Source organism: Panthera tigris, chromosome B3 (genome assembly GCF_018350195.1).
Source record: "Panthera tigris isolate Pti1 chromosome B3, P.tigris_Pti1_mat1.1, whole genome shotgun sequence".
Lineage (NCBI taxonomy): Eukaryota > Metazoa > Chordata > Mammalia > Carnivora > Felidae > Panthera > Panthera tigris.
In genome coordinates, this window is record NC_056665.1 from 37,204,897 (window position 1) to 37,224,992 (window position 20,096).

The 20,096-nt window shown below is 51.4% G+C and overlaps 2 protein-coding genes and 1 long non-coding RNA gene across 18 annotated transcripts in view; 2 read left to right on the forward strand and 1 right to left on the reverse strand.

Annotated features, from left to right (window-relative positions):
* The window catches only part of CLN6 (CLN6 transmembrane ER protein), a 45,346-nt gene extending 42,628 nt beyond the window's left edge, over positions 1–2,718 (forward strand). For all 9 annotated transcript variants that reach the window (XM_042988525.1, XM_042988524.1, XM_042988528.1 and 6 more), the window contains one exon: positions 1,152–2,718. In XM_042988525.1, the coding sequence (XP_042844459.1) occupies positions 1,152–1,422 (271 nt within the window). In that variant the 3' untranslated portion in view covers positions 1,423–2,718. The remainder of the gene's footprint in view (positions 1–1,151) is intronic.
* LOC122239439 lies at positions 1,250–5,322 on the reverse strand. Its single transcript, XR_006218545.1, has 3 exons — positions 5,215–5,322; positions 3,208–3,363; positions 1,250–1,336 (listed from the first exon to the last, which is right to left on the reverse strand). It is a non-coding gene; the product is annotated as an uncharacterized LOC122239439 (long non-coding RNA).
* On the forward strand, positions 3,717–15,119 carry CALML4 (calmodulin like 4). 8 transcript variants are annotated; one of them, XM_015538643.2, is made up of 6 exons: positions 3,717–3,956; positions 5,444–5,571; positions 5,681–5,711; positions 10,071–10,211; positions 12,291–12,479; positions 14,804–15,119. In XM_015538643.2, the coding sequence occupies exons 2-6, from the start codon at positions 5,569–5,571 to the stop codon at positions 14,899–14,901; spliced, it is 462 nt and encodes a 153-aa protein (XP_015394129.2). In that variant the 5' UTR covers positions 3,717–3,956; positions 5,444–5,568; the 3' UTR covers positions 14,902–15,119. The 8 variants fall into 8 exon arrangements, with proteins under 8 accessions (XP_015394129.2, XP_042844472.1, XP_042844467.1 ...); XM_042988538.1 differs by lacking the exon at positions 5,444–5,571 and adding an exon at positions 8,881–8,941; XM_042988533.1 differs by lacking the exon at positions 5,681–5,711 and having other exon boundaries at positions 5,240–5,571.
* Positions 15,120–20,096: the final 4,977 nt, after the last annotated feature.

Consider the following 20,096-nt stretch of genomic DNA (forward strand, 5'->3'; position numbering starts at 1 on the left):
TTTGTGCCTTCCGGCGCTCTCATCCCATTTCAGAGAGTAGACTCAGGCCTCAGCCAGGCTCTTCCCTTTCCTCTCAATTCTGCCCCGAGGATAGGCTCCACCCGAGGATCGTGGGTGTCTTAGGAAGGACTGGACCCTTCTCTGAGGGAAGCTTGCCTCAGAATGAAAAAAGCCGCTTTTCCCTAGGGCCAGCTCCAAGCCACTTGCAGGGTCTGTCCCCGCCTCACCGAGAGGGTGCCCCCTAAGGACAGACTTAAAAAGAAATGGGTGGCAACCACAGCAAGAGGGAGAGCGGTTCGGCTCGGGGAGGACTTCCTGCCCAGTCCTCACCCACTGCTGTGTTAGTGCAGAGACGGCCGCATAGGAGCAGCAGCATGCTTTCTCAAGTAAGAGGTGTGCACAGCTCTTGTCAGGTCTCTTACCTCTCGGGAGACGGGGCCATTTATGTCCCCGTTCCAGGTAAGAAAACAGAAGCCCCAGGATATCATGTAAATCCCCCCAAGGCCACACAGCCACAAAGTTGCAGAGCTGTGTAATTCCTTGAGCCGAATGGGTCAGCATTGTGGTTCTTTCTCGAGGCAGGGGATCAGAGGCGACAGCCTCTCAGATGCCCCGGCCGTGTGCTAGGCACTGCCTTAGGAGCTGCGGAGAACCCCGGGAGGTCTGAGACTGTCCCAGCCCCCGAGGAGACAGTGAGGACAACGCCTGTAAATTACAACTGCATTCCCAAACTCAAATGCCTCTAGGAACCAAGCCGGTGACAGAAATGCATCAAGCAGCATCAAGTGAGGCAATAGTGAGCGGTGGGGACTGTGGCAAACTGCAGAACCGTGCACTCTCCAAAGGGCACAGCTGCTTTATCCTCTGATTGGTTGTTGTCATGCGGGAATATAGGCCTAATGTGACCAAAGAAACCAGAAACCCACATTTGCAGCTAACCTGTTATTTAAACGTTGGTAACGAACTCAACATTTAAAACAAATATGCTGTCCGTGGGCTGGGCTCAGGGTAGCGTGGTTCCCTGGGCCTCTCGTGAGATGAGCCACCCTGACTGAGCGGGAGGGCAGCCTGGTATGAGGGTCCAGGGAGGGCTGCCAGGCAGGACAGAGCTGTCATGCCACCCGCCTCCCCTCACCCCCCGGCCCCTTCAGGTACCTGGTCACCGAGGGCCAGATCTTCCTCCTCTTCATCTTCACCTTCTTCGCCATGCTGGCCCTTGTCCTGCACCAGAAGCGGAAGCGCCTCTTCCTGGACAGCAACGGCCTCTTCCTCTTCTACTCCTTTGCGCTCACCCTCCTGCTTGTGGCACTGTGGGTCGCCTGGCTGTGGAATGACCCTGTACTCAGGAAGAAGTACCCGGGTGTCATCTACGTCCCTGAGCCCTGGGCCTTCTACACCCTCCACGTCAGCAGCCGACACTGAGTCCCTGACACCAGCCGCTGGAGCTCTGCCTGGCGGGAGACGGGCCACAGAGAGTGTCTGAGTGTGGTGGGCGGGTGCTTGCGTGCATGCACACACGTGTGTCCATCCATGTGTGCAATTGTGACAACACTGGTGGGGGTAGGCGTCTTGCACACGGACGGGTGTGTGTGTGTGTGTGTGTGCGCGTGCAGAGTGCATCATTGTAATACTCGACCGTTTGGATCAAGTTTCTCTGTGGCTTCGATCTTTTCAGGATGGGATGTCGTCTTAGGCAGTGTGTCCAGGCCGAGGTCTGGGCCCTGCCTTCTTGTGCACCTGACTGGACTCTTCCCGGGATGTCTTCTGGTCGCCATCCCGGAGACGCCTGGTGGGTGGGGCGGCAGCAAGGAGGGGACTGGGCACGTCACCCGCCACCTGGCTCACCCCTCAGACCTGCCCTGACCCCGAAGGCCAGATCACAAAGGTTCCGATAACTTTCTGGGTGTTGTTGAGGAAGCACATCCATTCTCTAGGCGTCGCGTGCGCTAGCTGGGAGCATGGGCCCAAAGTGTGTCAGTGGGCCGGCTGCAGGCCCCTCTTGGGGCAGCCTTGGGATGGTTGAGTCGTCCCCTTCTGTTGCTGCCCTAGGAAGGGTACGCACGCAACAGACCTCACCCAACCTCAGGTCACAGGGAGTGTTGAGCGCCCTGCCCCCTGCCCCTGGAGAGCCAGAGGCCAGCCCTCTCCCCTAACCACAGCCTGATCTTGGGGTCTCTCCAGCCATTTCCCTCTGCCAGAAGCTGTATCCCTGCCCCCTAGCAGAACTGTAGCACCCCTTCCCCTCCGCCTGACCCGGGCATTTGAACTGCAGCTGAAGGCTGAGTTCTCAAACACTTGCAGTATTCCCAGGCCCCATTATAGGGGCAGGGGCCTTTGGGAGATGTTGGGGGGAGCTGGAGACTCTCTCCCGGAGGCCTTGTCTGAGCCTGAATCTCTTGCCTTCTGCTGGCGGGCCCGCTCCCAGAAAAGGGAGGCTTCGTTCCCAGCAGGATCTCCCCGGGCCCACCTTCCCCCAGGCATCGGGGCCAGGTCTGCCCACACAGCTGCCGGCCCCCCAGCCCCATTTTCCAGCCAGCGCTGGCTCTGTGAGCTTGTGAGTCTCTCCCTGGGCCCTGCCTCCATTCCTGTGTTCTCAGGGAGCCCCGTGCCTCCGATTTTCCTTTCATGTTGGGGTCCCTCTGCAGCCCCCTTAGAGGTCCCCCGGTCCCTGGTCAGATGGGTGGAGAGAGGTATCAATAAAGACCAGTGTGGAGCCAAGCCTGGCTGGTGGCTGCTTCTTGCTGAATTGGGGAGGCAGGAGGGAGTCCCCTGGAGCAGGGGAGGGAGTGACTGGTCTGAGGCCTGTGTGGCTCAGAGCGGGTGCTGCCTCTGCTCATTGGCCTTCCATGCCACTCAGTGGGACCCAGTCAGTCCTAGCTCTCTTCACAGGAGTCTGGGGGCTGTGGGGGGGGGGGGGTGGGGAGCCAGGGTAGGGCATCTCTAGGCCTGCCTCTCAGAGATGGCACATCGAGCTTCCCAGCCATGCTGCCAGCCCGTCCCAGAGGCCGAAACAGAGAGGGTGCCCTCTGAGGGGTGGGGAAGCTGGTGTGTTGGGGGTTGGCACTGAGCCTTGGGCAAGTCACTCCCTCCGGGTCTCACACCACACAGCCACCAGGGACTGGCTGGGGCTACTGTTACCAGACAACACAGGAAGGGCCACACCGGACAGGAGATGCTCGCACCATCACAGGCCCTGCCTCCACTTACTCGGCAGCTACATTTGATTCCTTCCTCGCCTCGAGGACACCGCTCCTTCCAGCCCTGCCTCTGACCTGTTCTCCACGGCACAGCTTTGCTGGAGGTCTCGTGAGCAGGCACGGGCCTGGTTGTGTGGGGGCTGAAGCTTATACAACTTGGGGAGCCCTTGATTAAAAACAAAAAGCAAGAAAAAGTGAATAAAAAATTAGGTACGAAAGTGAATGTTTAGAATGGAAAAGAAATCACAGCAAATTATTAGAGTCTTGGAAATTTGGTGTCTCTCTTAACAGAGATCTCTTTGGGTAGTTTCCTGGAAATGTTTCCCTAGAAATACTTCTTTTTTCTTTTAAGTTTTTATTTATTTATTTTGAGAGAGAGAGAGAGAGAGAGCAGGAGAGGGAGAAGGAGAGAGAGAATCCCAAGCAGGCTCTGCACTGTCAGCACAGCCCTATGCAGGGCTCGATCTCATGAATTGTGAGGTCACAACCTGAGCTGATATCAAGAGTCAGATGCTTAACCAGCTGAACCACCCAGACGCCCCAGAAATACTTCTTAATTACAACCTGGCTTCACTCCCTCTGGCTACCTGTAGGCCAGTGGTTCTCGAAGTGTGGCCCTGACTGGCACGTGAGGATGGCAGAGGAAAATACAAACTGGCCACTTCTGTCTGCTGAATCAGAACCTCTGGTGATGGGGCCCTTCTGGTGAACAAAGTCTCAGCCCTCAGTTGGTATTGGACGGGGTTTCTATTTTTCATGGTGAGTATACAGCTTCATGGATTGAAAATGTCTTGTCTCCCGCATGAGCGCCTTCCCAAACACAGGGTGATTCCGAGCGAGTGCTTTGGCCTCGCCCCTGCAGGCCTCCCCACCAGCCTCAGCTCTGTGCCCCCACCCCTGGCCTCCAAGGCCCCACCTGACTTTGCCCCACCTCTTCTCCCCACAAGGCTATTAGCAGGAGCCCTCTCCTCTCCTGCCTCCTGCCTGCCTTTCCTCTTCTCAGCCCCAACAGAGTAGTCAAATCCTCCAGCCAAAATTCTCTGGGCCTAGAAACAGGTGTGAAGAAGTGACTCCGTCTGGGGGAAGAGAACCTTCCAGGTGGAGGCGGTCAGGCGAGGAGGGAAGGAGGCCGGACCAAGGGCAGGCCCCCTGTCCACGTGCCTTGTATACATTAGCAAGAGCCCCCCCTGCCTTCCTCCAGGCACGTGCAGCCCCTCATCAGGCCCCACTCATCCCCTGAGCTGGGGGCCCTTGTGCAGAGCACAGCCTGTGGGGCCACCCATGCCAAACCTAACAAAGCGGGTGCCACCCTGGAGTTGGAGCCCCACAGACAGGGAGCCAGCAGCTGCAGAGGACCCTGGGGAAACACTCCCCTTCCGGGGGTGGGGGGAGTGCAGCACAAACCAGTGAGAGGACGCAGGAATGTCAGCAGCTTCTGCCAGAGGGGTGGGAGTTCTAGGTGGCAGAGGAGGGAAATGAAGAGCAGCCTTCCTGACTGGGGAAAGTCACCTAAGAGGCCTCCCCCTGAGCCCCCTGGGTAGCTCACTGTGGGCTCTGAGACCCCAGTGCAGGCATCACCCCACCCCTGTTCTCAGGATCCCCAGAAGGAGGGAAGGGAACCACCCGATTGTGCACTAGTCATTTATTCTCTCAACAGTCCTGTGATGATGCCCGGTGCAGAAACTGAGGCACAGAGCAGTGAGATGATTCTCCAGGGTCACTCAGCAAATGAACCCAAGGGAAGGATTTGAATCCAACCCAAGAGCAGGAAGCCCGTGTCCCTTCCTCACTCTGTACCGCGAGGCCTGGGCAGCGGGGTGCCCACTGCCCGGCTGCACCACCATGGCAGGGCTCCCTGCTGCCTCCAGGATGGTGTGTGATGGGCCTTAAGTAAGACGCGGTGCAAAGTGCCAGGCACCAAGCAGGAGTTGTCAGCCCCCAGCTTAGTCCCAGGGGAGAGAAAAGACCCCCCCCCCCACTCCCTCCCCAGGGCAGGGACCCCCTTCTGTGTACTCACCGACACTTTCCCGGTGTCCACGGAGGGCTCCCAGGAAGGAACCAGGGCACGTGTCCGTTTACTACAGAGCATCAGCGTCCTGATGCAGGATGAGTCCTGGGGGAGCCCTTTCCGCAGCCTCATTTTCTCGAAGTGAAACCTGTCGCCCTGGCCGGGCGGTGGCAGGGCATCAGCTGTGCTCGGGGAAGCTGGAATCTGACCCGGGCACTGGGCCTGGTCTCCATGGCAGCCGCGGATTTATTACTGGGGCCTCCACCCAGCTTGGCGGACTTTCGACTTGGAGCCGGGAGGAGAGGGACAGAACAGGCGGTTGTGGGAGCCGGGAGCCCACAGGCGACAGCCTGAGGCCCCGCGATGGTGAGTAGGGGGCTGTGTCGTCCAGCTAGGCTGCCCCCACCCCGCACTGGGGGGCGGGAGGTGCTTTCCTGGAGTCCCCTCCCTGACTGTTCTCCTCTCTCTGCTACAGGCCAAGTTTCTTTCCCAGGACCAAATTAATGGTAGGTTGGCTTTGCTCTTTAATTAGCAACTCACGGCAAAATATGGGTCTCATTAGGCAATTTGCTCTGCCCGTTTTTTTTTTGTTTTGTTTTGTTTTGTTTTTTTATCGGTGGGAAGGAAAGCGGCTGGTGGGAGAGCCGGGCCCACCCAAAGGCAAGGGGCCGCCTGCTGCCGGGGACACCACAGCCGAGAAGGTGGGGGTAGGGCTCAGAGGTGGAAGTGTGGCTATGACATTTGTCGGTGTGACTTACAAGTTAGGGAGATAGGAACGGGCACTCTGGAGGTTTTTCTCCGGGGATCTGATAGCTAGATTTGGGAGGAGGGATAGGAGGTGGAGAGTGCGGTCATTAACTGCTTATGGCTGAGAGTCAAACAAAAGGAGCTGAGAGGCAAAAGAGCCCTGGTCTGCACTCTTGGGCAGGCACTTCTGCTCTCTGGGTCTCAGTCTCCCCATCTGTGAAACGGGGATCGGCTAAGGTGGCCTCTGAGGTCACTTGTGCCCTGACAGCCAGCCTAGTTTTGGAGCATTTACTCCCCAAGTCCCCTAGCCCGCCTGCCACCCAGCCGGCCTCAGTGTTGGCACGGCACAGCGTGGTGTTTCCACAAGGCCAGGTGGGGAGATCTGGCTTACATAGAACTCAGGGACCCGGACCCGAGCCAGGGGGTGGGCAGCAGAGCCCAGCTAGCAACTGCAGGAGCCAGAGGTGTGCTTAGGGTTCCTTGGGCAGGGATTCCAGAGTTCTAGGTCCCCGGAGCTTGGTCTAGAGTGGGTGGGTGGGTTGCAGGCTCCAGGAGAGCACCTGGTCTTAGATCGCTCGACATGCTCACCCCAAGAGGAGGGCCAGAGCAGGGACCTCTCGCCCAAGTCTGAAGGGCAGACTGAATGCTGACTCAAGGCTGGAGTCCAGCTGTCAGTCTCGTGAACCCCCCTCCACCAACCCACGCCTGGTTCCGAGGCTCAGTGGCCTGTGGAGCTCCCAGAAGGGAAGAAGGAAATCTTCCCTTTGCATCCCAGTACCCGACACCAAGAAAGTGGCCACTAGTGCTTAATAAATGAGAAATTGGGCAGATGTGGCCCGCTGGAGTGGAAAGGCCAGGGGTTTTGGAGGCAGTGACCTGGGGTCCAGTCACCCCTGAGCCTCAGTGTTCTCATCTGTGAAGTAGGGAGAATGACGCTGACTCACCAGGCTGCTGTGAGCAAGGGACAGAGAGGAGGTCAGTCATACACACGACCCTGGGTCTGCCTCGGGCCGGTGTCACCCAGACTTGCTCTAACTAGCATGAGCCAGGTGGTATAATTGTAGGAGTACTCTGAGCTGGTTGTTGAAATGAGCCATTACTGAGTAATGTAGCATCAAACAGTGTTCCAATCCCTGCATCTATACAGCAAATGTTTTAAAATAGCCCTATTGCAATCAGTAGTGCTAAAGATTTGAAAGAGGTTCAGTTTCACGAATGTAATCTGTCCAAGGGTGAGAAATAGTGTAACAGTAGCTCACTTATCAGATTTAGCGACATTACATTTATTGGGAAATAAATGTAACAGCCTTGCTATTTTGTTCCAGCACAGGAGATCCAGTTCAGATCTGGCCTTCCAGATCTTTCGATGGTATATTTGTCAAGGTGGGAAGAAAGAAAGTATTTTATGAAACAGTCTGTTAGGCGATGGGACTCCATTTGCCCCTAGCCCTGCTGATGTCAGGGGCACCGTCCCAGTTACTGATCCAAGTGGGAGAGAAAGTTTGCCCATCTGTAGAATCTGTCTGATTCCAGGCCCCATGACCTGTGATGACTGCCTTGCAGCACTGGTCAGAAAAGCTGTCATAGGATGAGGTCTCAGAGGGCAAACTGACAGAAGACAAGGTGGGGTGGCCGTGAGAGGTCCCCAGGAAGGGCACTGTGGGAGTTTTAAGGCCTACATGCAGGGCAGCCCCCGCTCTATCCCTCCATATAAGGTGATGGCACTGGGCCCTCTTGGAGGGAGTTAGGTTTTGCAGGAACCAAAGGTGGGATCTTAGGCCAGGCTCTGGTGTTGCTTCCCTGGGACACTTCAGTTTCTGCTCCCTGGTCACATATGTGTTCTGGCCCTCTTCGAGCCCAGGCTCTGGAAAGTTCTGAAAGGGCTAGGCCTTCCCATTCAACCTTTCCACGGGCACAAAGGCAACTGATTGTCTCTAAACCCCACCGGGGAGGCTGCCTTTTATTAGCAGCTCTGCTGAAATCCTAGGCTGCAAGGAGAGGCCTTAATCGGGGAACTGAAGGGGCTGAACTGGGGACCTTCCGTCCCTCTCCCCTCATCCCCTTCTGCCCTCTGGTGGCCTCTGCCTGGGAATCTGGGATCCAGAGTGGCCTCGAGGGTGGAGCTGAACTTCAGGAGCCAGGCCCTCAGCCACCCAGCCTTCAGTGGCCCCCCTCTACACAATGGGAAGGGTAGAGGTACCACGTGGTGCATCACAGGGTCATTGCAGGATGAAACGGGCCCAGGTGAAGTGCTCAGTACTGTGAGCCGCCATTGTTTTGTTGTTATTATTACAGGTAGGGAGCCTAGGGCCCAGCCTCTGAGGCACCAGCCAGGTGGTTTGAGGAACAGAGGAGCTGGACGCTGAGAGGCCCCGATGGCGGGAGGGGGGGGGGGTGCACCACCCTGTGGGCCTCAGGGATTGGAGAGTCACCCGGGCAGCTTTTGACCAATTCTGATGGCAGCCCCACCCCAGCCTGAATGGGAATCTCAGTGGTGGGGCCCAGGATCTTCCCCAGCTCCCTGCTGGCCTCACCGTGCCCTCAGGGCTGAGAGCCGGGCTCCCCTGGGCCTTGAGACTGGGTCTAGAGAAGCCTCAGCTCTGGCAGTCATTGTGTCTCCCCCAGGGAGGAAGGGTTGAGGACAGCAGCAAGCCAGATTTAGTCAGAGCCTGGGACAACGTCCTGGCAGCACCCCTTGAAGTCTTTGAGAAAAGGACCAGGGCTTGTGTCAGAGGACAGCTTGAGGGTTCAGCAGCCTGGAAGCGGCGGGCTGGAGAGTGGACACAGCAGTGCCCACAGTTGTGACAATAACTGTCGCCACATAGGAGAGCTATTCTCTGCCAGGCCTTCCCAGAAGGGATTTCTGCTCCTCTCAGTAACCCGGAGGCATTATTTCCCTGGTTTCCCACATAAGCTGTCTTTGCCAAGGTGCCCTGGAGCCTGGACGCCCTGCTGTAGATTCCTGGTCTCCATGGGCTGGCCCTGGAGGGTAGGATTGCTTTCCTCTGGTTTTATTCAGTTAGGGAGGGGGAGAAAAGAGAAGAGAAAAGAGAAGGAAGGGAGGAGGGAGAGGCAGGAAGGGACAGCGAGGGAGGAGACAGAAGGGAAGTCAGGAGAAGAAGGGTGATAGGGTTGCCAGATAAAATACCGGACACCCAGTTAAATATGGATTTCAGATAAACAGCAAAAACCTTTTAGTATAAGTATATCCCATGCAAAATGTGGGACATACTTATACTAAAAACGTATTCACTGTTTATCTGAAGTTCAGTTTAACTTGGCAGCCCTGTAATTTTTTTTCCTTAAAAAATTCTTATTACTCTATTTTTGAATAGGCAGGATACACATAGCTAAAAAATAAGTAAAAAATATGTCCAGTGTAAAGTTTCTCTCCCATTCCTATTCCTCAGTCTTCCATTTTCCTTCAGGCAATTTTTCCAATTATTTCTATCATTAAGTGGTATTTCTCTCCCTTCCCCCATTCTTTATTTTAACACAAATGGCAGCATATTAGATGGACTATTATGTCCTTTGCCTTAGTCTTACTTAGCTCTGTTCTTGGAGATTGTTTTGATTTGTGTATACGATTCTGCTTCATTTTTTTTAAACAGCTGCAAAATAGTCCATGCTATGACTATAATGTAATATATTTAGCCAATCTTCCATTGATACATAGTTAGGTTGTTTCCAATCTTCTACTATAACAAGCAATGCTACGACAAATATTGTCACAGAATAGCACAGACAACACATGACGCACTGAAAGCAGAAAGCCCCTGGTGCATGTCTAGCAGGATGTACATGGTCACCCTAGATTCTTTGCAACACGTGGTGTGTTGGATAGATGTTAGTGTGGCCCTCAGGATCCCCATCTCCTAGTAATCATGTTCCAGTATGATCCCCTACCCCTGAGTGTCGGTGGAAACCGTAACTTGCTTTTAGTCAATAGGATATGGCAGCCCTGTATTTTCATTTGCTGTATCTGGCAACTCTTAAGAGGGGAGGAGGAGAGGGAGTCAGCAAAAGGAAGGGGGCGGGAAGGGAAAGGGAGGACAGAGAGGGCATGGGGGTGGAGAGCAAGTATGTGCGGCTGACTCTCTCTTCTGGGCTGTGCACAGAGTACAAGGAATGCTTCTCCCTGTATGACAAGCAGCAGCGGGGGAAGATAAAAGCCACTGACCTCATGGTGGTGATGAGGTGCCTGGGGGCCAGCCCGACACCTGGAGAGGTGCAGCGGCACCTGCAGACTCACGGGATCGGTGAGTGGGCGCTTGCCGGAGGGGAATACACTATCTGGGCTGGTGGGTGGGCCCTGAGCCCCCCAGCTCTGGTCCTGGGGAGGGGCCCAGCAGGGGGTGGCCCAGAGGGTGGGGGTGTGAACAGCTCAGCCGGTGGAGGGGCAGGTGGGAGTCAGAACTCACCAGCGCTAGCTGTGGAGACATCTGGCCAGGTGTACAGTGTATCCCTCAGGCTTCCTTGAACCCTCATAGCAACCAGTGCCCCCCCCCCCATTCTCGCACAGAGGACCACGGGATCTAGACGTTCCAACTAGGTCATCACAAACCTGCCATACAGATAGGGCCAACAGCGATCCCCTGTGTCTCCCTTGGCTGAGTACTTGTCACGTGCTTAGCTCGAACAACTGTGAAGTAGGCATCATCCTGTTTCATAGGTAAGAACCAAGGGTCAGAACCATTAGGTAACTTGCCCAAGTTCTTAAGCCAATGGTGGAATCAGGGTTGGGACCTGATTCTTCTTCCAAAGACTGACCTCCTAAAAACGATGCAACACTCCGAGAAAAAGGGTAGAAGGAAACCCACCCAAGATGCTACAAATTGTTCTCTCTGGAGATGGGATTAGGGATAATTTGTATACCCTTTATTGTTGTTTCTTGTTTGTTTGACAGTGGGAACATACAGGACTTTGATAACTAGAAACAAGTTTTAATTTTTTTAAATTTATTTTTGGGGGGAAGGGCACCTGGGTGGCTCAGTCAGTTGAGCATCTGACTCTCGATTTTGTCTTGGGTCATGATCCCAGGGTCGTGGGACTGAGCCTGCCATCAGGCTCTTCACTGAGTGCGGAGTCTGCTTAAGATTCTCTCTCTTTCTCCCTCTGCCCCTCTCCCCCACTTGCGCATGCTCTAATTAAATTTTAAAAATTTATTTTTTAGGGGCGCCTGGGTGGCTCAGTCGGTTAAGCGTCTGACTTCAGCTCAGGTCCTGATCTCACAGTTCGTGAGTTCAAGCCCCATGTTGGGCTCTGTGCTGACAGCTCAGAGCCTGGATCCTGCTTTGGATTCTGTATCTCCTTCTCTCTTTGCCTCTGTCCCACGCATGCTCTATCTCTCTCTCTCAAAAATAAACATTAAAAAAATTTTTTTTAATTTGTTTTTTAAAGAAACAAAAATAAGAAAACCCAAAAAGAGAGGTGTCAGAGGCCAGGATGGATGTTGCACTGGTAGCTGGACACACAGGAAGGAAAGACTGGCCCAGAGGAAGGAGGTAGACCGGAAAGAGCACTTGACCTGAAGCCCAAAGGCCTCGGTGTCTGCACCTTGTTGCTCGTCTTGCAGATGGGTTCGCACCACCTGCTAGGGTTACCCTGGGGTCCCAGCAGAGCATACCTGTGGCAGCGCTAGGAGCCTATCCTGGAGGCAGGCCTCTGAAGATCTGGAGCCTGGGGATGGGGTGCTTCGTGACTGAGATCCCCTGTTTCCAGCTCTGAAGGGGTGGTGGTTTCCTTTGGCTTCTGTCTCCTCCAAACAGGAACTTGTGGTGAGGGGAAGTTCTGACTTCCTGCACTTGTAGCCGGCCAGGGCCTGGGCTGAGGGGCCCAGGCGCGCCTGGAGGAGGGGCCTGGGCTGGGGAGCCTAGGCCGGAGGCTGCAGTGAGGGGAAAGGCAGGTGAGCGGGTGGGACTGGGGCCTGAGGTTCCAGGTGGGTCACCTGTGCATCCTTGTGGATGTACTGCAGTGGCTGCAAGCATGGACGCATGGGCCCTCCAGTTCAGGGCAGGAGGGAAGCACCTGGAAGAGGGGCAGAGGAAGTGTGCTCCATCCTGGTCCTGCCACTGCTCTGTGAGATGACCCCACGCTCTGGGGCCTCTGTCTCCTTAGTGGGCAAAATGGGCAATGGTAGCCATGGTCACTGAGGATTACTGGGAGGATTGAATGAGGCAGATCCATGGTGGGATCTCAGCCGCATCCTCACTATAACACCAGCACCATCACGGCACTCCCTGAAGTAGGTGGCCCTTGAACTGGCCATAAAGACTTGGGCAGGGGGCCAGTTAGCTCTTCCGTCCCTGCTCAGTCTGCTGTGTTTGTGGGTTTCCCAGACAGAAACGGGGAGCTGGATTTCTCCACGTTCCTGACCATTATGCACACGCAAATAAAACAAGAGGACCCAAAGAAAGAAATCCTCTTGGCCATGTTGATGGCAGACAAGGAGAAGAAAGGCTACATCATGGCGTCCGAGCTGCGGTCAAAACTCATGACACTGGGGGAGAAGCTCACCCACAAGGAAGGTAAAGGCCTGGGTCCCTCCTTCCTAACAGCAGCTCATCCATAAGGAGCATCCGTGGTGGCCTTCGCCTGGCACCTTCTAGCAGCTCAGTGTGCCTTCCTACCTCAGAGCAGGACAAGGGGCCAGGGTCTTCTGGGAAAGCCCTTTGGACGCTCTATGGGATGACCCCAATGCTGGGCCATCCTCTGGCAATCTTCCAGCCTAGCCCCTGGGCCCTGCCACACCAGCCATCCCAGGCTGGCCACCAGAGGCTGGCATTTCCAGTTAGGCCGCTGGGCCTGCCTATGGTGGGGCCGGGAGGGCTGGGCTAGGACACAAGCAGGCTGGAGGAAAAGGCTTCAGTAACCGTGGACCTTTTAGCCTTTGGTTAAATCATAAGGGACCAGCAGAGGGGTTGCAAGGTTGTGGTTTGAATTAGATTGGACTCCTGGTCCGCCCCCCCCCCCCCCCATTTGCGGGACCTCAGATGAGTTTCTTAACCTCTCTCACTCTCCTCGGTTTTCCCTTTGGGAAACAATGTTACAATATACAGTCCCTCAGATCCTCCCAAGAGCTAACATTCTGTAAAGCAGTCTACTTAAGATTTTATCCGCAGTCACTAAGGCACAGCACATTTAAAAATAGCGCTACAGACGGCAGATTCAGCTTTCCCCCGCTTTTTCAGGCTGCCAGCTATCACGATCCCATCTTTCATCGTAGCTGTGTTAATGTGAACCAGGGAAAAACATGGGCTCTCCTTCGCTCTCAGGCTCTGAGGACACTGCTCGGCCTTTTATGTTCCAGGCGGTGTGTTGGCAGAGGGGGCCGGCTGGGACCTTAATTCTTATGGTTAATGATCTCAGTCTAAAGCAACACCATGGCCCCCAAACTCACACGCATGTTGTTTGTTTAACCAGTGAAGTGACATTTCAAACAAACTGGTAATGTGTTCCAGACAAGCGGGAAGCCCGATTTCCCTTCCTCTCGTTGTGGGAGAGAGGAAAGATGATACTAGAAGTAGGAATCTTTTACCCTGGATGACTGAAAGAAAATCTTCAATTTTATTAAGAAGCAGCCTCCAAACAGCTGGAGAAGGCTGCCAGGGAGGCCTCCATTCGAAGGCCTGGGACAGGCTTAGAATTTCAGCACCCTGGTTCTTTATGGGGTCAGAGGGACCCACCGCTCTACCCAGAAGGCATCATCAGCGCTTGGCCGTGAAGCGCGGCCCCTTCTCTGGACAGGAGAAGGCTGCAGTGCTTGATGTCGCAAGCTGGTATTGGGCCTGTCCACTGGGAAGGTCTGAACCAAATGGCTGATGGGTAGAAGCTTCTTCAGGAAACAAGATAAATTACAGTCTCTGCAACATTCTAAACATACTCAGAATTACCATCAGCTTAAGCACACAGCAGAGAAATTACATTTTAGGGGAGGATGGACGGGTGAGCAGAGAATCACGGGATATTTCCCAACTGCCCAGAATTATGTGTCGGGGACATCTAGTGCCAGGGAAGTTGACACAGGGCAGTGAAACGGTTTTTGCAAGAGGATGAGGATGGCCCAAAGAGCCAAAGGTAGGCTGGCCCCAGGAGGCCAGTGTGGAGAAACGTAAGCCGAAATGGCCTTTCTTGCCAACATCTGGGACAAGCTAGTATTTTGTCTGAGGAATCCAGAACCAGAAGAAACAAGTAAATGATTTTTTTTTTTTTTTTAGCAATGTCAGAGAACAATGACAGTTTTGTATACTGTGAGCTTTAGACACAGTTGAATTTATTTTCTCTCATACTACCCCCATCCCTAAACGCACACGTCCTAAAAGAGAGGTGATGGTGGCCGACACCACTTGTCACCAAGTCCCTTCTTAGGGTGGCGCAGGCCAATTTGGAAGGGAGAGCTGGCAGGCCAAAGCCAGGGACAGGGTGGCCCAGGATGGGGCTGCTGAGGCTGTCTGTTCTGCTGGGAGGCTGAGAGGGTGGGCTATAGGAGGTAAAATCCACATCAAACGTTTCTGGAAATACAGGCACAGGGGTCAGATATTTTTCTTAAAAAAAGATGAAGAGAAAAACAAGCACAAAGTGGCTTCAGTGGCTTAATCCTCACTTAGTACACCTCCTTACCCTCTATCCTGGCCCCTACAGAAAGCCTGATTAGCTCAAAATTGAATCAGTGGCCTTCAGGGACAGGGGATGGGTTGTCTGTTCTGTTCACTAGTTTATTTCTTAGTCTACAGGAACGGTCCATTGGACACAAGGGAAGTCCTCTGGGGAGCCTCAGCCCCCCAGTAATTGACTCGATGTCCTATCATGTAACACTATGGCCAACCTGAAAAATTAATGTGATTTTTTGCAGTGGACGATCTTTTCAGGGAAGCAGAGATTGAACCAAATGGTAAAGTGAAGTATGATGAATTTATCGACAAGATCACCATCCCTGTGCAGGACTACTGAGCGAAGAGGATGTGAGGGAGCCTCCCCCTGGCCCTGGAGATGCAGACTGAGGAGCTTCTGAAAAGAAAAGTGTTCCGTTCCCTCTGGGGAAATGGTGAACACGGCAGCGGGGTGACATGACCCGACGGTACCAGAGGGTAGCTTGGCTCTGAGACTAAAGGATCTCAGCCGTGGCATCAGCAGGCCTTTAATAAAAAGATTTATACTGATTTTAATAACTACCATTAGTCCAGCCCTTTATAGCATCGAAAGAGCCCAAGGTTTGGAGTTGGGCCCGGGTTCCAGTTCCGACTCTGCCATTTGCCAAGCTATGTGACTCTGGACTCTGGGTAAGTCATTTCACCCCCTCAAAGCCTCAGCTGGATTCCTAAAGTTAGATTCCTACTTCTTACCTCACAGAGCCCCCTGAGGATGGTCTGAAATAGTGGCTTGAAACCGCCATTGCCAATCGCAGAGCACTGTGCGGTCCTGAGTTACCATGCGGGTGGGTCTCCTAAAAAGGACAATCTACCAAAGGACACTATTCTGTATTTGGGTGCTGGAACCATCCTCCACGTTTCCAAGACAAAGCCAGTGCTAGCTGAGAACCAGCATCAAGCAAAGAGCTAAAACAAATGAACGAAAGATCATGGTTAACATTTCTTGTGGCACCACGGGGCCGCTTACAAATTCTTATTCCCAGCTCAGCACATAGTGACACAGTTCGGGATATTCATTCATAAACACAGACCATAGAGTGAAAACCGTCGTGTTAAAACAGGGCGGCATCGGCTAAACAGCAGGAAGAGTGATCTGGCTTTACAGCCCACACCACAGGACATGAGATGTGACACGTTGCATTCATCAGGACCCCGCAGAGCTTGAGAGGAGCTCCCGTCTGAATTTCGAGCTCTACTGTTATCGGAGAGGGTCACGGCACTAGGAGGGGTCGGCTCAAGTGGGCCAAATTGATCATGGCTTCAAGCCATTTCCCCCCAAGACTAATGGCGAGTAATGAGGGGAGCAACAGGCCATGGCCGGGACACAGCGAGAGCCCTGCTGGGACTTCTTCCAGCTGGAGATTTTTAAGTGACTCATGTACCCAGGAGGTGCCAGGCTGGTGCTGCCCGTGTGCTCAACAAATCTGTGGATCCACTGGCAGTGTCAGCACAGCCCTAAAAAGGGCTGGAGTCACACACTAGCATGTTTAAGCCGGGGCAGGGCAGAGCTCTAAGTACAGGGATTTTCATCCTTATATGTATCAAAATTGGGCTCTGTGGGCTTGTGGCTTTTTAATGGTACCTTAGTGGCCAAAGCAAAAGAAAACTAAATTCAGAGGGAGGTGTGTCTTTTGGGAGGTCACACAAAACACAAATCTAAGGGCTAGGCACAAGGGAAACTGCAGGGGACAGATGGGTCCCCGTGTTACTGCAACCATCTCCCGATGCTGTGGCTTCAGACCTAACCAAGGTCATTTTCCGAGCACTCTTGGGGGCAGGCAGTAAATGGCCCCAACACCAAGTAGGTGAACTTGTGACCATCTGGCTGGGGAGCCCAGGTTCACATGGTGCAGGGGCACATCCAGGATTTGTGGGGCCTGAGGCTTATACAATTCGATGGCCTTCTTTTAACAATACATGAAGAGAGGCGCGCCTGGGTGGCTCTGGTGGTGATCTCGCAGTTCACCAGTTCCAGCCCCGCATCAGGCTGTGCTGACAGCTCAGAGCCTGGAGCCTGTTTTGGATTCTGTGTCTCCCCCCACCTCTCTCTGCCCCTCCCCAACATCGCTCTCAAAAGTAAATAAACATTAAAAAAAAAAAACATAAATAAATACACAGAATTGCTAGGGCTGTTCCCAGGGCCCTTTTAGAGACCAAAGCAAGTTGGCGGGGGCGGGGGGGGGGTGTTGTGTGTGTGCTGGTGCTTAAATTTCATTACCTGAAGGCTTCTCTGCGGTACCCCATTGAGAACTGCTACATTTCACTTTCAGCCAAGGCTTAGGGGTCCTGGCCCCACATCTCTTTTTGACTCGTCATGGACATGAGGAAGCAAGTCCTGCACAGCCAATCTGGAATACCACGGATGATACAGCAGATACCTAGGAGTTAGATAGGACAGGAAAGGAAGTTCTGGGCTAAAATAATAAACAAGGGTACTTCCCCTCCAAGCTTTTTAAATGTTTGTCACTGAATGGTCCCAGGATGGTTTTAAAGCAAAGTTTTATCAATCTCATTTTCCTACCAGGAAGTATCGCTTGGCAAAGCACCTGAGTGGCTTGGTCGTTAGAGCCTGGGCTCATCTGCACCGACTCCGTGTTCAGTGGCTAGGACTCCAAGACCCTGTGACTCTTCTCACTGAAACCTCTACCCCAGGAAAGGCCTCTTCTTACCACCCCAAGGCCGTTTCTTGTTCATTCCTGAAATCCCAGTTGGTTTACCTAGCACCTAGCGTTGTTTACAAAAACAGGCCACACCTCTCTTAGCACTCAAACTGCAGGTTATCAAATAGATTTAAAACTAAACAGATGCTGTGGTTTCAGTACAAAGCTTGCCATATTTCAGTAAGAAAGGGGGAATGATGGCTGTATATGCATTACTTACCTCAAAGCATGTTGCAAGGGAATTAACTGCCATGCTTTGAAATCTCTGGATGAATGGTGCTCTGAAACACCAAGCATTATCAGTTTTCTTACGGGGATGGTCCCTTGCATACCCACAGTATATTTTACAGAAGACAAATTAACTGAAGGCTTTTCTTTTATTACATCTAAAGAGCTCTACATAAACAGGTAACATTCAATAGGTAAACAATTTTTTTCCAATGCATGTAATAAATATTTTCACTTGGTACTTTTATACAAACTGACATTGGTCTACTATACATTTTTAAAAGCCATTTTACTGGTTTGGCATGCGGTATGGAAATTCTAAGAGAAAGTTTTAAGGCAATGAATCACAGATTTAAGTTCATGGAATTTATGGTAACTTTTATATCTGTTTATATACATTTCCCCTTTGTTAATTAAACAATTAACAGCAGCACACTCTGGGACCACCAGCTATTCTCCCTCCCTCTTTCTGAAATCTAAGCTTTGTGTTTTTTTTTTTTTAACTAAAAAACAGAATTCAACATGTATTGATAAAACAAAATTCTTACTAAAATAATTTTAAATGTGCTTTAAAGTTCTGAAGATCTTGAAGTGTCTTATGGATTTAAACTTGGAATTGTTTAAAAATGTTCCTTCCACAATTAGTTAATTTAAAATTGGGATATATGTTCATTGTTTCAGACATTTGACTCAAAGGAAAATCTGCCAAGAAATCACATTTAACAGAAGCTTAAGTGCAATCTTTCCTAAGTCAGTAACGATACAGAATTGTGATAATGTCTACATTAACAGAAGAAAAACTTTAATGCTCAAAATAAATTAGTCAACCAAGTGTGGCACGATTAAGGTCAGATTGTTTTTAAAAAGATGTGTCCAATAATGCCCACAAGATAATTAAAAGCCACTTCAACCCTGCTAAGTCAAATAGCTATTTTATCAAAAAATACAGAGCACTGTACAGAAACAGAAACATATGTGCACCTACTGGGAAAGCCCACGGCAAGGGGATGGTGGCAGCTTGCCTAAAGATTCTGGGAATCGCTCTTCGTCCACAGACAGCATGTCAGTGTCGGCGTGGGGTGAGGGTGGGTTAAGGAAAAACCGATGAAATGCCTGTGCACTTCTTTTTTTTTTTTTTTTTTTAAACTTAGAAGATAACGGTGCAGGGCATGACTCTACCAATAACGACTACCGATCAAAACAGCCTGATGGACCAGTATTGACCAAGAGACCAACAGAGGGATAGCTACTGCTACTGTGACACTCTGGCAAGCCAACAACTGAAAGAAACAAACTCCTCAGAGTGGAATGAACTAAAATCGAAAGACAATCGAATGGTTCGTTTCTCCTGTGGAGACATGACCAAAGCCACTAGACAGACATTTCTTTCCCCCTATTTATTACCTGTTCTTCCTTTAGTCTGGTATAACGCAGGACACTGAGGGAAACTCACCATCCCCAAACCTCAGCTGAAGGAAGGACAGGGATGGGTTTTCAACTGGATCATTCAGAGTTTGGGATTCAGCACTACACACAAAGTTATTGATCAGAATTTTGAGACCACTAACAACAATGACAGAAAAACAAAGAAAAGAGGATACAGAAAACTATTCATTTTAGGTAGCTGAATTAATAGAAATGATGTTTCCTATTACAGTGTGAAATAAGAAGCAACACCCCACAACTTGAGTGATTTCTATCTCAGTCTGAATTTAGACACAAATTATGGTACTCTTAAATCTTAGCCTAAGTTAATATGGCAACGAGCGTTCTTAAAGAGTTTACTCACCATAAGAGCAGATTTATTAAAAAACTAATTCCTGTTTTCACCGACAATGAATCTTTTGTTTTTATTGCAAATTGTTTAGTGACTATAACTCAGCCATGTGTGTGTGGATACACATGCGTAGGGGAAGACTATTAACTCACGTGTCACTCACACACACTTGTCTATAAATACATATATACACACACACATATACATATCAACACCAACTTGTTTTTCAAAATTCAAGTCAACAATTTAGTGGCAGAGAGATGCTGTAAAAACAGGTATTATTTTTAGATGCCACACAGTCATGTGAACCGTTTTTATCATACAACTGAAGATACAGCCATCTTGAATTCTACCCGGATAAAGCAGGTCATTTTGTTACCATTGCAAGGTTGAAGCGACACTTTTATACACAAAGGTGGTCCTTCACCAACTCTGAGAACATAAACAGTCGTGATATAAAAATCCAGGCTGGGAAACTGGTAAGCGTTACGCTCCTTCCTCCATCTTTTCTGTTAATCTGGCTAAACCCCTCCACACCTTCAGGTGCTCCCCGAAGGACAAGATACCTTCTCTGATGAGGATTCTGGAACACAAGTAGAACCACCTTCCTTCCCTCCAACCCACACTCATCTCCTGAAAAACAGTTCGCACTATATTTACATGTTCCATTATTAATAAGATTAGATTGATCCATGAATTCTAAAAAAAAGAGAGAGAAAGAAAAAAGAAAAAAGGAAACAATATTGACTTTCCTATGTCATGCATGTCTTTAAAAGGTGAAGAAAAAATAAAACAAACAAGACAGCGAGGCTAAGAAAAGAAGTTCACTCA